This window comes from Mercenaria mercenaria, chromosome 9, assembly GCF_021730395.1.
Source record: "Mercenaria mercenaria strain notata chromosome 9, MADL_Memer_1, whole genome shotgun sequence".
In the NCBI taxonomy this organism is placed as follows: Eukaryota; Metazoa; Mollusca; class Bivalvia; order Venerida; family Veneridae; genus Mercenaria; species Mercenaria mercenaria.
Window position 1 is genome coordinate 77948613 of NC_069369.1, and position 16608 is coordinate 77965220.

The 16608-nt window shown below is 37.0% G+C and overlaps 1 protein-coding gene across 2 annotated transcripts in view; it reads right to left on the reverse strand.

Moving 5' to 3' along the window:
- The window catches only part of LOC123547552 (protein mono-ADP-ribosyltransferase PARP14-like), a 221420-nt gene that overhangs the window by 191779 nt on the left and 13033 nt on the right, over positions 1 to 16608 (reverse strand). For both annotated transcript variants that reach the window (XM_053551802.1, XM_053551803.1), the window contains exon 4: positions 11349 to 11453. In XM_053551802.1, coding sequence (XP_053407777.1) covers positions 11349 to 11453 — 105 coding nt within the window. The remainder of the gene's footprint in view (positions 1 to 11348; positions 11454 to 16608) is intronic.

The window sequence follows — 16608 nt, forward strand, 5'->3', positions numbered from 1 at the left end:
GGTTTTCATTGTTTAGGCCCCTATGACCTTGACCTTTGACGGAGTGACCCCAAAATCAATAGGGGTCATCTACTCTTCATGACCAATCATCCTATGAAGTTTCAACATTCTGGGTCAAGTGGTTCTTTAGTTATTGATCAGAAATGGTTTTCAATGTTCAGGCCCCTGTGACCTTGACCTTTGACAGAGTTACCCCAAAAACAATAGGGGTCGTCTACACCAGCAGCCCTACAACCCTATGAAGTTTGAAGGTTCTAGGTCAAATGGTTCTCCAGTTATGGAGTGAACCCAAAATCGATAGGGGTCATCTACTTTGCATGTACAATCATCCTATGAAGTTTCAACACTCTGGGTCAAGTGGTTCTCTAGTTATTGATCGGAAATGGTTTTCAATGTTCAGGCCCCTGTGACCTTGACCTTTGACGGGGTGACCCCAAAATCAATAGGGGTCATCTACTCTTCATGACCAATCATCCTATGAAGTTTCAACATTCTGGGTCAAGTGGTTCTCTAGTTATTGATCGGAAATGGTTTTCAATGTTCAGGCCCTTATGACCTTGAGCTTTGACGGAGTGACCCCAAAATCAATAGGGGTCATCTACTCTTCATGACCAATCATCCTATGAAGTTTCAACATTCTGGGTCAAGTGGTTCTTTAGTTATTGATCAGAAATGGTTTTCAATGTTCAGGCCCCTGTGACCTTGACCTTTGACAGAGTTACCCCAAAAACAATAGGGGTCGTCTACACCAGCAGCCCTACAACCCTATGAAGTTTGAAGGTTCTAGGTCAAATGGTTCTCCAGTTATGGAGTGAACCCAAAATCGATAGGGGTCATCTACTTTGCATGTACAATCATCCTATGAAGTTTCAACACTCTGGGTCAAGTGGTTCTCTAGTTATTGATCGGAAATGGTTTTCAATGTTCAGGCCCCTGTGACCTTGACCTTTGACGGAGTGACCCCAAAATCAATAGGGGTCATCTACTCTTCATGACCAATCATCCTATGAAGTTTCAACATTCTGGATCAAGTGGTTCTCTAGTTATAGATCGGAAATGGTTTTCAATGTTCAGGCCCCTATGACCTTGACCTTTGACGGAGTGACCCCAAAATCAATAGGGGTCATTTACTCTTCATGACCAATCATCCTATGAAGTTTCAACATTCTGGGTCAAGTGGTTCTCTAGTTATTGATCGGAAATGGTTTTCAATGTTCAGGCCCCTGTGACCTTGACCTTTGACGGAGTGACCCTAAAAATTATAGGGGTCGTCTACTCCAGCAGCCCTACAATCCTATGAAGTTTGAAGGTTCTAGGTCAAACGGTTCTCCAGTTATTGCTCGAAATGAAGTGTGACGTACGTACGGACAGACAGATGGAAGGACAGACGGACGGACAGGGCAAAAACAATATGTCTCCCCCAGAGTGGGGGGGACATAATTACACCTATTCAGTCGAACAGACAATTTTGCCGGGATGGCTTGTGTTTACAAAGTTTTTCACACTTCTGCCTGACATTTGCCAAGCTTCCCCTTTAACCGGCGCATGCGTAATTTTCACACACGTAATTAGCGTCGGTATACGACAAACAAATTAATCAAAGTGACTTTCGTTCACTGCAATGCTTTAATGGGCTTTGATTATATGAATAAAATTATTTAAAATAATTGAGCAATGTACATACTACGTCTGTCTTTATTTTTTCTGCATAAAAACGGGAGATCTGACGTCAACTTTCATACTGCTTTAGCATGGCTGAACAACTAAGTAAAGGACCCGGATACAGGGGGATAGCTAAGTCGGCTACTGGAAAGCAATATATTTGATAGTATTTGTACTGGACTATGATTCAAAAAGGTTTGTTATTCATGTCTTTCTATTTGATGCTGTCTTCACCAAACTCTTATAATTATATTAGTGTTTTATCTGTGTTTTTCCGTATCTATGTCATGTTTGAAAATAAATATAAAGCATATTTCAGCGTTCGTTTTTTATTTATCATCGTATCATACACACATTTAGGTACAATATGAAAATATATTACAATGTAAGGTTTGTAACACATCATGCCCTCGAATTCCTAAATTCAAAATGTCCGCCATTTGGATGGCTCGAACAATGGAAAACTCGAACTAATTTCCAAGGGACCCTCGAGTTCGAGCCATCAAAGTTCGACTGTATATAAAAGCTAGAGAAAAAGTCTACGTTATTTTTTGAAGAGCCCTCGTAACATGTTGAATAACAATCCTATGAGGTTTGATGACTCTGGGTCCAATATTTTTTTTAATAAACATGACACAAATTCGAACAGATAGACTGTCGGTCAAGGGCAACTCTTAAGTGCCCCCCTCACCCCAAAAATTTTGGGGAGCATAAAAAATACTAATATTACTAGCTGGCTTTGGATTGGGAACTGGATGTGAGAAGTATTTTGAATGATATCATAACTATCTACTTGTTTGATTTACTATTTGCAGTAAATGAGAATGCTGACAAGAAATTTGTACATGAATGGTCAAGTAAGTATAAGTGCCTGCTCAAAAAATATGTACAACATATGTGAATAGTTCAAATGAATACACATAGTGATCGAGTATCTTTTGTTTTATTTATTTCTTTGTCCTGATTCATCACAGTTGAAAGCATAAACCAGAGAGCGGCTCAGCCCTAGATCACTCACATGAGTTACGCTGCTTGCATGAACAGTTTTTGTAGGTGGTTATGCAAGGAAAATGTCTGAGAAGTTATACTGAAATACTGTAAAATCATTTAATTTCGTGGTTTTAGTCGAAACGGCAATTTCGTGGGGATATGAATTTGTGGATTTCAACTTTTAAACATAAAATGAATTGAAATTTTACTTGTTCGTTGGGATTAAATTTCGTAGATTGACTCAACAACGAAATCCATGAAAATTAATGATTTCACAGTAGTGACAGTGTTTTCTGACAAGAATATTTTAAGTTTCTACAAAATAAATATAGACAGTAATATGTGTTGATGGTGGTGGGGTGAGTGAGTTGGGTTTTACGACGAATCAACACAAAATGGTAAGTTGGGGGAATGGTGTAATATGACAATATCAAATAAGAAGACTTTTCCACTACATATCAAACAAGAAGAGTGTTCTGCTACATATATATATAGGGAAAAGTGACCACACACCCCAGCTGCTGTTTTTTTTTTTACGAAACAGAAAAATTTGTACTATAATTGGGCCTGCTGTTTCTGATAAGAACATTTTTAAAGTTTCCAATATATACCTATTGGGAAAAAGTGACAACTCCCTCTAGCGGCCATGTTTTTTTTAATTTAAAAAATCTTTGTAGAAAGTCACACAAGAACAATCTGTAAAATTATTTTAAAATCGGGCCAGCAGTTTCATACAAGATGTTTTAATTCTCTCCTATATACAGATAGGGAAAAGTGACCATGTCCTCTGGTGGCCATTTTTTGGATGAATCAAATTAAATTAAACAGTCTTGGTAAAAGGTCACACAAGGATCATCTGTGTGAAATTATTTCAAAATCGGCCAGCAGTTTCACAAAAGAAGATTTTTTAACTTTCCAATACATACATATGTAGGGAAAGTGACCATGCCCTCTGGCATCCATGGTTTTAAATGAATTGGAATTATTTTAAGAAATTTTATTAGAGGGTCACACAAGGACAATCTGTAAAATTATTTTAAAATCGGGCCAGCAGTTTCATACAAGATGTTTTAATTCTCTCCTATATACAGATAGGGAAAAGTGACCATGTCCTCTGGTGGCCATTTTTTGGATGAATCAAATTAAATTAAACAGTCTTGGTAAAAGGTCACACAAGGATCATCTGTGTGAAATTATTTCAAAATCGGCCAGCAGTTTCACAAAAGAAGATTTTTTAACTTTCCAATACATACATATGTAGGGAAAGTGACCATGCCCTCTGGCATCCATGGTTTTAAATGAATTGGAATTATTTTAAGAAATTTTATTAGAGGGTCACACAAGGACAATTTGTGTAAAATTAATCTAAAATTGGGCCAGCAGTTTCACACAAGAAGATTTTCAAAGTTTTCTTTCTCTATATATATATAGGGAAAAGTGACCATGCCCCCTGGCGGCCATGTTTATTGATGAATTAGAATAATTTTGACAATCTTAGTAGGAAGTTATCTGAACTATCTTAGTAGAAGGTTTGAAAAGGACCATTTGTGTGAAGTTATTTCAAAATCGGACCAGCGATTTAGGAGGAGATCTCGTCTTAAGATTTTTGTATTTTTAGCTCTGGCAGCCCCTATGTGTAACCAAGGGGAACAACTTTGGTAATGGACAATCCAAGAAACATCCATGCCAAGTTTCATCAAAATCCATTCAGTGGCTTTGGAGAAGATTTGGTTTAAAGAAATTGTTCACAATGAATGTACGCACGCAAAACAGACGACAGACACAACTTGATCACAACAGCTCACCATGAGCACTTCGTGCTCAGGTAAGCTAAATATCATGGAATAACATGTTTTAGACCAAGACCATCCACATACTAGTAAACAATGATTTTATTTCTGACTCTGAAAAGCTCTTAATAGTTAAAAATGCTTGAAAAGTCCATAAATTTAAAATGTTTGAAAAATCCTTAAATTCAGTGAAATTTTGTAATATTTCTTTTTTATTAAATACTTGAAGAAACAATGAAAAAGAAGGAAATTTAGTTGTAAACCTAATGACCCTAAATATATCACAGCAAAATATATTATCTGTACTATAGTCAAACTAATACTGCTGACAGGCATTTTATATTGGTGATCGAAAGTAAATTGTGGGAAACCAATTCAACATTATAAATATGGGTGAGACTGCAGAAAAAGTAGAACAAGAGCTGTCCTTAAGACAGCACGCTCCACTATTTGGCGATTTGACAGTAAAATGAATTTATGTCTCAATTATATTGTACTGAAATTTTTAATTTCAAGTCATTATCTTTTTAAAGTACCAAAGATCAGTCTATGAAGGAAGCTTTTGAAAAAATTTAACATGAAAATAATTCCAAGTATAACACCTTGGTGGCCTTGACCTTGGGTATAATGGGCCCAGCCCCTGCACATACTTTGTATGCTGGACAATGTTTATGTGAGGTTACAGTAAGATATAAGCAATAGTAACAAAGATACATGAGCTGTCCCTAAGACAGCGTGCTCCACTATTCGGCAATTTGACAGTAAAATGAATATATGTCTCAATAAGAGACCTCTACTTTTAAAAGGAAGATACACCAAGGGGCATAATTCTGTCAAGAACAAAATGAGAGTTATTGTGATTGTTACCACACGTGCAGATGATGATGGTAAAGATATATTTTCAGTTTCAAGTCATTATCTTATATAGTACCAAAGTTATGTCCAGAAAACGAAGTTTGTCAGAAAATTTAAGTATGAAAGGGGCATAATTTTGTCAAAAATACAAATCAGAGTTATGGGGATTGTTAACACATATGCAGATGATGATGATAAACTTTAAGATACATTTTACGTTTCAAGTCTTTATCTTATATTGTACTAAAGTTATATCCAGAAAGCGAAGATTGCCAAAAAACATTAAGTATGAAAGGGGCATAATTCTGTCAAAAATACAATAAGAGTAATGGGGATTGTAACCACACATGCAGATGATGATTGTAAAGAAATAGTTTTAATTTCAAGTCATTATCTTTTAAAGTACCAAGGATATGTCTATAAACAAAGCTTTTGAAAAAATTTAACATGAAAATAATTCCAAGTATAACAACTTTCTAACCTTGACCTTTGTTAAAATGGGCCCAGCCCCTGCACATACTTTGTTTGTATGCTGGAAAATGTTTATGTGAACTTACAGTAAGATATAAGTAATATTAACAAAGATATGACAGAAAAGCAAAGGTTTCTGAAAAACTTTAACCTTAAAAATAACCTAAGTATAACCCCTCAGTGACCTTGACATTGGGTATAATGGGCCCAGCCCCTGCACATACTTTGTTTGTATGCTGGACAATGTTTATGTGAACTTACAGTAAGATATAAGTAACAGATATAGTAATATATTTCCCTACGGCCTGTAATAAATAAGTTACAATATAAGTTATTTATAGTAACAACAAAGGGACATACCGGTAATTCTAAAAACAAGAGTGCCTCATGGTGGTGAACATTTGTGCCAAGTTACATCAAAATTCCTCCATGCATGAAGAAATGCTCCGGAAAAAGTCATTCTTGACTTTGACATTTGACCTCTAAATGTGACCTTGACCTTAGACCTAGGGACCTGGTTCTTGCACACAACAATCTGTCTCATGGTAGTGAACATTTATGCCAAGTTACATCAAATCCCTCCATGCATGAAGAAGAAGTGTTCCAGACAAAGTCATTCTTGTATCTGACCTTTGGCCTCTATGTGTGACCTTTACCTTCGACCTAGGGACACTCCGTCTTATAGTGGTGAACATTTGTGCCAAGTAATATTCAAATCCTGTTTTGCATGACAAAGTTATACACGGACAGGGAAAATGTCCCATTGACCTTTGATCTCCAAGTGTGACCTTGACTTTTAAGCTAGGGTTCTGGGTTTGCGCACGACATGTCGTCTCATCATGGAGAACATTTATGCCAAGTAATATTAAAATCCCTTGATGGATGACAGAGTTCTGGACCGGACAGGAAAAAAACCCTATTGACCTTTGACCTCCAATTGTTACCTTGATCTTTGAGCCAGGGGTCTGGGTTTTGCGCATGACACATCATCTCATCATGGGGAACATTTGTGCCAAGTAATATTAAAATACCTTCATTGATTGTAGAGTTATGGACCGGACATGAAACAGACCCTGTTCATGCCATGTTAACATTTGACTGCCAAGTGTGACCTTGACCTTTCAGCTAGGGGTCTGAAAGTTGTGCAAGACACATCGTCTTATTATGAGGTACATTTGTGCCAGGTAATATTAAAATCCCTTCATGGATAGCAGAGTTATGGACCTGACAGGAAAAAGGATCTGTTGACCTTTGACCTCCAATTGTGACCTTGACCTTTAAGCTAGGGGTCTGGGTTTTGCGCATGACACGTCTCATCATGGGGAACATTTGTGCCAAGTAATATTAAAATCCCTTCATGGATGACAGAGTTATGGACCGGACACGGAAAGGCGGACGGACGATCCTACATATGGATACTTATGTGGCTACTCTTTTGTTCTCTTTATTGTTCTTTTAGCCACCTAAGAGAAAAATAGCCACATAAAAGCCTTACAGAATGAATGACATCAAAGAAAAAGTACAGTTACCTATTGTTCCTATAGCCACCTAAGTATGCAAATGTGAGCTCGGAATGACAGAATGACGGACGGAAAAGCACATTCCTATAGTCCCCGAAACTGGTTTTCAACCGAAAAACTTTAACCTTAAAAATAACTAAAGTATAACACCTTGGTGACCTTGACCTTATGTATAATGGGCCCAGCCCCTTCACATACTTTGTTATGCTGGACAATGTTTATGTGAAGTTACAGTAAGATATATGCAATAGTAACAAAGATATGACAGAAATACAATGGTTGCCGAAAAACTTAAACCAAGAAAGGTCACGCAGACGCCGACGCCGGGACGAGTAGAATAGCCTCTGTATTATCGGAATAGTGGAGCTAATAACAGAAAAACAAAGGTTGCCGAAAAACTTTAACCTTAAAAATAACCTAAGTATAACACCTTGGATACCAATTTAGTGACCACGACCTTGGGTATAATGGGCCCAGCCCCTGCACATACTTTGTATGCTGGACAATGTTAATGTGACCTTACAGTAAGATACAATTAATAGTATCAAAGATGACAGAAAAACAAAGGTTGCCGAAAAACTTTAACCTTAAAAATAACCAAAGTATAACACCTTGGTGACCTTGACCTTATTCATTATGGGCCCAGCCCCTATACATACTTAGTTTGTATGTTGGACAATGTTTTTGTGAAGTTACAGTAAGATATAAGCAATAGTAACAAAGATATGACAGAAAAACAAAGGTTGCCGAAAAACGTTAACCTTAACTAGAATGTGTCTGTAGGACACAGGGTGTGCCCCCATTGGTACATTTGTCACAAATAAGGGGCAATAATTCAAATGTTTGCAGTGTTAATGCGGTTTAGCCTAAACAAACATTTTATGAAAAGGATTCATTATTCTAGGCCGTATATTTTTGAGCTATGAGCATCACAAACAAAAAATCCACTATTTTGGCTATTTCAAAGGCCATAACTCTGTAATAAGTGCAAAGATTCTCAAGAAGAATGCCAAGTGTGAAAGGTCATGTCATGATAAAGACTCAAGCAAGGTTTCATAAATTTACATTAAATACTTTTTGAGCTAGGCACATAATTAGGTGAAAATGTGCATTTTTTAACTATTTCAGGGGCCATAACTCTAAAACTAGGGGGCAAAGCCAGACGAAAAATAGGAAGTGCACAAGTTCATATCATGATAAAGACTCAAGCAAGGTTTCATCAATTTATAACAAATAATTTTTGAGCTAGGTGCGTCATGAACTATGGACTGATGGACAGACGGCCGGACGCATGGACGAATGCACGGACAAGGCCAAATCTATATGCCCCCCACCACTCATGTAAAAATAATCTAAGTATAACACCTTGGTGACCTTGACCTTGGGTATAATGGGCCCAGCCCCTGCACATACTTTGTTTTCAAGCTGAACAATGTTACTGTTAAGTCACAGTAAGATATAAGCAATAGTAACAAAGAACAAGAGCTGTCACTATTGGCGACAAATGCCCCCTAAGCATGCTCAAGAATGCTACAGTTGTCTGCGCAAAACAAACACACATCATTTCGTGACCTTGATCTTGACCCAAGAGACCCGGGTCATAAGCGTGACACACCTTCTCAATATGGTTAACATTTGTGTCAAATTATTTTCAAATCCCTTGATAAATGGCAGAGTTATTGACCAGACAAGAAACAACTTTGACTTCTAAGTGTGACCTTGACCTTGGAGCAAGGGGTCTGGGTCTTGCGCATGACACATCATCTCAATATAGGGAACATTTATGGCAAATAATTTTAAAATCCCTTCATCAATGGCAGAGTTATGGACCGGACAAGAAACCTTATGTTAACCTTTAACCTCTATGTGTGACCTTGACCTTAGACCTAGGGGTCTTGCGCATGACACGTTGTCTCATTGTGAGGAACATTTATGCCAAGTTATTTCAAAATCCCTTCATGGATGGCAGAGTTATGGACTAGACATGAAACAGACCCTGTTAATCTTTGGCCTCTGTGACCTTGACCTTGGAACTAGGGTCTTTCGCATGACATGTCATCTCATTATGGTGAACATTTATGCCAATTTATTTCAAAATCCCTTTATGGATGGCAGAGTTACAGCTCAGCCAAGAATTTACACGGATGCACAGACACACAATCATACGGACGGACAGACCGAAAGTGCAATTTTAATATGCCCACCTTCGGGGGGGCATAATAAAAACAAGAGATCACAGAGTGATCTTGGCGCCCACCAATGTGCCATTTTTGAGTGTTCCAAATTTCAAGACTTACTGACTAGCTCAAGGTCAAATTTCATTTCCGTATACAACACTGTGCATGTGGTCCAAATTCGAAAGCTGTAGCTTGAGAAATGTGAAAGGAGATCACTAGATCAATTTCAAGGACGAAATGTGAAAGTAGGTCACTAGGTCAAAATCAAGGTCAAATTACACTTCAGAACACAAATTTATGCACGTGGTCCAAATTTAAAGCCTGTACCTTCAAAAATGTGAAAGTAGGTCACTAGGTCAATGTCAAGGTCAAAGTTTGTTTCGGTACACAATCCTATGCATGTGGTCTAAATTTGAAGCCTGTAACTACAGAAATGTGAAAGTAGGTCACTAGGTCAATCTTAAGGTCAAAGTTCATTTCGGTACACAAAACTATGCAAGTGGTCCAAATTTGAAGGCTGTAGCTCGAGAAATGTGAAAGTAGGTCACTAGGTCAAAATCATGGTCAAATTTTATTTCGGAACACAGAACTATGCATGTGTTCCAAATTTGAAGCCGGTACCTTCAAAAATGTTAAAGTAGGTCACTAGGTCAATGTAAAGTTCAAAGTTTGTTTCGGTACACAAAACTATGCATGTGGTCCAAATTTGAAGGCTGTAGCTTGAGAAATGTGAAAGTAGGTCAGTAGGTCAAAATCAAGGTCAAAGTTTTTTTCAGTGCACAAAACTATGCACGTGGTCCAAATTTGAAGGCTGTAGCTACAGAAATGTGAAAGTAGGTCACTAGGTCAAAATCAAGGTCAACTCATGTCAAGGTTCATCTTGCCACTCAAAACCATACATGTGGTCCAAAGTTGAATGTTGTAGTTTATTGACAAGAAGATTTTAAAATCTTTTCCCTATATAAGTCTATATGAACCATGTGACCCCCCAGGGCGGGGCCATATTTGACCCTAGGGGGATAATTTGAACAAACTTGGTAGAGAACCACTAGATGATGCTACATTACAAATGCCAAAGCCCTAGGCTTTGTGGTTTGGACAAGAAGATTTTCAACGTTTTTCCCTATATAAGTCTATGTAAACCATGTGACCCCTGGGGCGGGGCCATATTTGACCCTAGGGGGATAATTTGAAAAATCTTAGTAGAATACCACTAGATGATGTCATATACAAAATATCAAAGCCCTAGGCCCTGTGGTTTTGAACAAGAGGTTTTTCCCTATATAAGTCTATATAAACCATTTGACCCCAGAGGCGGGGCCATATTAGACCCCAAGGAAATAATTTGGATCATCTTGGTAGAGGACCACTAGATGATGCTTCATACCAAATATCAAAGACCTAGGCTCTGTGGTTTTGGACAAGAAGATTTTCAAAGTTTTTCCCTATATAAATCTATGTAAATTATAGAAATAAACAAAGGGCCATAACTTACTAAAAAATTGTTGAACCAGTCTGATTTTCAGGGGGACACAACTAGGGTACAAATACATCTTTCTCACAAAGTTTGGTCAAAATCTCCCCGATAGTTTCTGAGGAGATGCGATAACGAGAAATTGTTAACGGACGGAAGGACGGACGGACGGAAGGACGACAGACCATGGACGCAGAGTGATTTGAATAGCCCACCATCTGATGATGGTGGGCTAACAAAGGTTGCCGTAAAACTTAAACCAAGAAAGCTCACGCCGATGCCAGGGCAAGTAGAAAAGCACCCCTATTCTCCGAATAGTGGAGCTAAAAAGTGAAAGAGATGTTGGAGTTATCTGATTCAGGCTCTGGTGAGCTATATTATTTTTGCACTATCTAAATAAAGGATTAACCTTGATTTTCCACCGTTTCTGGTTGGTTTTCTCTCTCTAATTTTGCCTGCAATTTTTGCATTTCTTCATCTTGATCTGCAATGACTTGATTCTGCCTGGCTGCACCTGATAAAAGCAGAATTTTGTGAATAAATGAATGGGCATTGCTCCATTATAAGAGCTGTATTTATATTTGACTTCAAAACAAAGGTAAACATTAAGGTAAACATTAAAGGTGGTCAATTACATTTAAATAACATTTTACAACATTTCATTTTTCATATTATCTGTTTTTAAACTGGATTTATTTACGGCACAAAACAACCCATTAGATATAGTTAGATCACTTTTAGAAATTTATACTTAATGCTTTTGATAAATTTTGGAATAACGGTTCTTTAATATGGAAGCATTTAAAAAACCAAGTTCTTTCAATTTCAATATAATTTGTATAGCTTTGGAATCAATTTCATTTCCAGTCTATCTTGGTTGTGCATCCAAAATAGGCAAAGGGAGGTGATAATAATTGAAAATACATGGTTTTCCCATGGAAATTTATACTGAGGGTCAGCATGACCTCCTCAAGTTAGACTTTGGGGGTCATTTTTTTTAAATATTATATGTTCAGAAAGGAGGAAAAAGAAATAGATATAAATAAATGGGCCTTTGTGGGGTTGCTCTGACACTTAAAAGTGTTTATATCATAACATGGCAGGGACTTCATTTTATGGTTATTGCTTTCAATTAACAGCAAATAATATTCATTGAAGCATTACTATAAGCAGGATCCTTGTCACTATTAAAGACCATGTAGCACTTTCTAAATGTTCCTGCACACAGCAGATGACAGGAAACATGTTACTGAGATATGTTGTTGAACAGTTTACCTTATCCAGTGACTCTGACCTGTATCAGATAGTTAAACTTTTGATGCAGTCAAATTTGTTAAGAAATGTAGATCGGTTTACGAAAAAATAAGAAAAAAGTGAAACAAGAGCTTGCAGAACACAAATGCCCCCTTGATGCATTCAGTAACTGCACAAGGAACAGAAATTATTTGGTCACTGTGCACTGAACATTTGACGTACTGACCTCAAATCAATAATTATGGCTCATTTACCAGTCATAATTAAGTGACCTCAGTATCAAATATGATCTTACACCAAAGCATTCTCTAGTTATTTGGCAAAAAAGTTCAACTGTTCTGGGTCAATGTGACTTTGCCATTTGACCTACTGGCCTCAAAATCAACAGGGGTCATCTGCTGGTCATGATCAACCTCCAAATTAAGTTTCATGAACCTAGGCCCAAGAGTTCTCAAGTTACTGTCCGGAAACGGTTTAACTGTTCCGGGTCACTGTGACCTTGACCTTTGACCTACTGACCTCAAAATTAGTACGGGTTATCTGCTAGTCATGATCAACATCCCTATCAACTTTCATTATCGCAGGCCCAAGTGTTCTTGAGGTATCATCCAGAAACTGACTGGTCTACTGACCAACCAACATCTGCAAAACAATATACCCCTCCTTCGAAGGGGGGCATAAAATCCCATTAACACACTAAAGTCTTGCATTTCTGAAGAATTTCAGATATATATATATAAATGCAACTCTTTGTCAAATATAATACAATAGTTCTTATATATCATTCCCCAGACTAAGAATGTTTATTAAATTTATGCTAAAATTAATGGTAAAATAACTCTATTTTGACTGGGCAACCATGACAGGAAAGCCAAATTTTATACCTTTAATGAAAATCTAACATGAATTAACCACTCAATTAACATAAACAAGTTTAAATGATCAGATGTTTAAGTTTTGAACAAATACATTACTTGACCAAAATCTGATTCTCCACATTTAAGGTTCTTGTAAAGTCTTTTGTTTTAGTTTTCTACGCCTCGTAGGCCTTGGTTTATCATAAGAATATAGCAAATATATATGTCCAAAAAAAGTAGAAGAAATTTACAAAACAGGTCATCTCTATTAAACGGTACATTTTGTCCTGTATCACATGTACTTCGATGGTTTACATTCTATTTTGTAGAAGATTTCAAGCTTCTTTTTCAATTTCAAAAGTATTTTGTCAATACTACCGGTAACTTTTATGGTTATTGTATGTCTTACATATTTCCCCAGGTACTTCGGGAGTTGAAAGTGTGACAAACCATGTACATTTCAAACAAATGCAAAATTTGGAAAATGAAAGTGAAAGTAGAGCTGTCAAAATGACAAAACAAGAGGGCCATGATGGCCCTATATCGCTCACCTGGTTAAATGGTTGCTATGAAGATTTGCATTTAAGCTTGACCCAAGGTCATGATTTGAACAAAACTTGGTAGAGATCCACTAGGCAATGCTACACACCAAATATCTAAGCTCTAGGCCTTCTAGTTTATTTCTAGACATTTTTTGGAAGATTTTCCTATGTACAATCAAGTAACCCCTGGGGCGGGGCCAATTTGATGCCAGGGGTCATGATTTGAACAAATTTTGTGGAGGTCCTCAAGGCAATGCTACATGTCAAATATCTAAGCTCTAGGTCTTCTGGTTTATTTTTAGAAATTTTTTGAAGATTTATTGATGTACAATAAAGTTACCGCTAGGGCGGGGTCAATTTTATCCCGGGGGTCATGATTTGAACAAAGTTTGTAGAAGTCTACTAGGCAATGTTACATATCAAATATCTAAGATCTAGGCCTTCTGGTTTATTTTTTGCAAATTTATGAAGATTTCCCTATGTACAATCAAGTAACCACTGGGGCGGGGTCAATTTTGACCCTGGGGGGGGGGGTCAAGATTTGAACAAATTTTGTAGAGGTCTACTAGGCAATGCTACATGTAAAATATCTTAGCTCTAGGCCTTCTGGTTTATTTTTAGAAAATTTTGAAGATTTTTCTATGTACTATCAAGTAACCCCATGGGGTGGGGTCTATTTGACCCCGGGGGTCATGATTTGAACAAATTCTGTAGAAGTATACTAGGCAATGCTACAGGTCAAATATCTAAGATCTAGGCCTTCTGGTTTATCTATAGCAAATTTATGAAGATTTCCCTATGTACAATCAAGTAACCACCTTCTGGTTTATTTTTAGAAAAAATTTTAAGATTTTCCTATGTAAAATCAAGTGACCCCTGGGACGGGGTCAATTTTGACCCCGGGGGTCATGTTTGAACAAATATCTAAGCTGTAGGCCTTCTGGTTTATTTTTTTTTAAAAATTTGAAGATTTTCTTATAGAAGTCTATGTTAAATCAAGTGACCCCTGGGGCGGGGTTAATTTTTACCCCGGGGTCATGATTTGAACATTTTTAGTAGAGGTCCACTAGGTAATGCTACATGTCAAATATCTAAGCTCTAGGGCTTATGGTTTTTGAGTAGAAGTTTTTTTAAGATTTTCCTATGTAAAATCATATGACCCCTCGGGCGGGGTCAATTTTGACCCCAGGGTCATGATTGAGCAAAATTGGTAGAGGTCCACTAGGCAATGCTTCACACCAAATATCTAAGCTCTAGGGCTTCTTGTTTTTGAGAAGAAGATTTTTTTTAAGTTTTTTCTTTAGTTCTGCATGGAATTCAATTCTTTGAACAATTTTTGTAGAGCTTCACCCAAGGAACATTCCTGTGAAGTGGATGAAATTGGCCTAGCGGTTTATGAGGAGATGTTGTTTAAAGTAATAGTTTACGGATGGACAACAGAAGACGGAGGAAGTGCAATCACAAAAGCTCACCTTGTCACTCCGTGACAGGTGAGCTAACAAGAAAGTAGGTCAGTAGGTCAAAGTCACAGTTGAGTGACATCATATTACTTGAGGTCATCAGGTAATTATAATTAAACAGTCTTGGGAATAGGATCAAATGACTTTTAAGTATTTTTCCTATATAACTCACATAATAACTAAGTGACCCCAGGGCTGGGCCTCTTTTAACCCCAGGAGCATAATTTGAATAATTTTGGTAGAGGACTACTAGACAATGCATCATACTAAATATCAAAAGCCTAGGTTGTATGGTTTCAGACAAGAAGATTTTTAAAGTTTTTTCCTATACAAGTCTATATAAAACTTGGGACCCCCAGGGCAGAGCCTCTTTTCACCCAGGGGTACAATTTGAACAATTTTGGTTTAGGACAATAAGACAATGCTACAAACCAAATATCAAAAGTCTAAGTGTTGTTATTTCAGACAAGAAGATTTTTAAACTTTTTCTTCTATATAAGTCTATGTAATACTTGGAACCCCGGGGTGGAGCCATATTTGACCCTAGGGGGATAATTTGAACAATCTTGGTAGAGGACCACTAGATGATGCTACATACCAAATATCAAAGCCCTAGGTCATGTGGTTTTGTACAAGAAGGTTTTCAAAGTTTTCCCTATATAAGTCTATATAAACCATGTGACCCCCAGGGCGGGGCCATATTTGACCCTAGGGGGATAATTTGAATAATTTTGGTAGAGGACCACTAGATGATGCTACATACCAGATATGAAAGCCCTAGGCCCTGTGGTCTTGGACAAGAAGATTATTAAAGTTTTTCCTTTCTGTTGCCATGGCAACCAGAGTTCTGCATGGAATTCAATTCTTTGAATAATTTTAAAAGGGGACCACCCAAGGATTATTCCTGTTAAGTTTGGTGTAATTCTGCCAAGTTGTTTTTCAAGAAGAAGATTTTTTTAGAAAATGTTGACAGACGCAAGACACACGACGGACATGGAGCGGTCACAAAAGCTCACCATGAGCCTTTGGCTCAGGTGAGCTAAAAATGCGATGCTTCAAAAAAAATTTAAGTTAACTATTTTTTGTTTCCTAGAGTACCCAGATAAGTCTGTTAGACACGCAACAAAAATAAATTTAGAGAAAAAATATGTTTGAAAAAGAAGTTTAATATTTTCTACAAAACAGAGCATGAGCAGGCGAAGAACATAATATGTTGTAAGACAAAATACATATTACCAAACAAGGTGATCTTAATACAAAGTATTTTCTACTTCTTCTGAACAATTCCGTATATTAAGTTATAAATATTATGGGTCTGTCAGGTATAATTTTCAAAATGAAAATTTACAAAAGGGGTGGTCTCAAAAGCTTTACATAAAAATATTTGAAAATATAAATAATTACTATATATGATTATATAGTTTATAAAAACATAAAATTATCAGGTTTAATGTGTATTAACTGTACTATGAATTGGTTTAAAGTAGTATATCATATAAACTTCATACCATGTATAGCAACGTGTACTACTACGGAAAACTGGAAGTATTTTCATA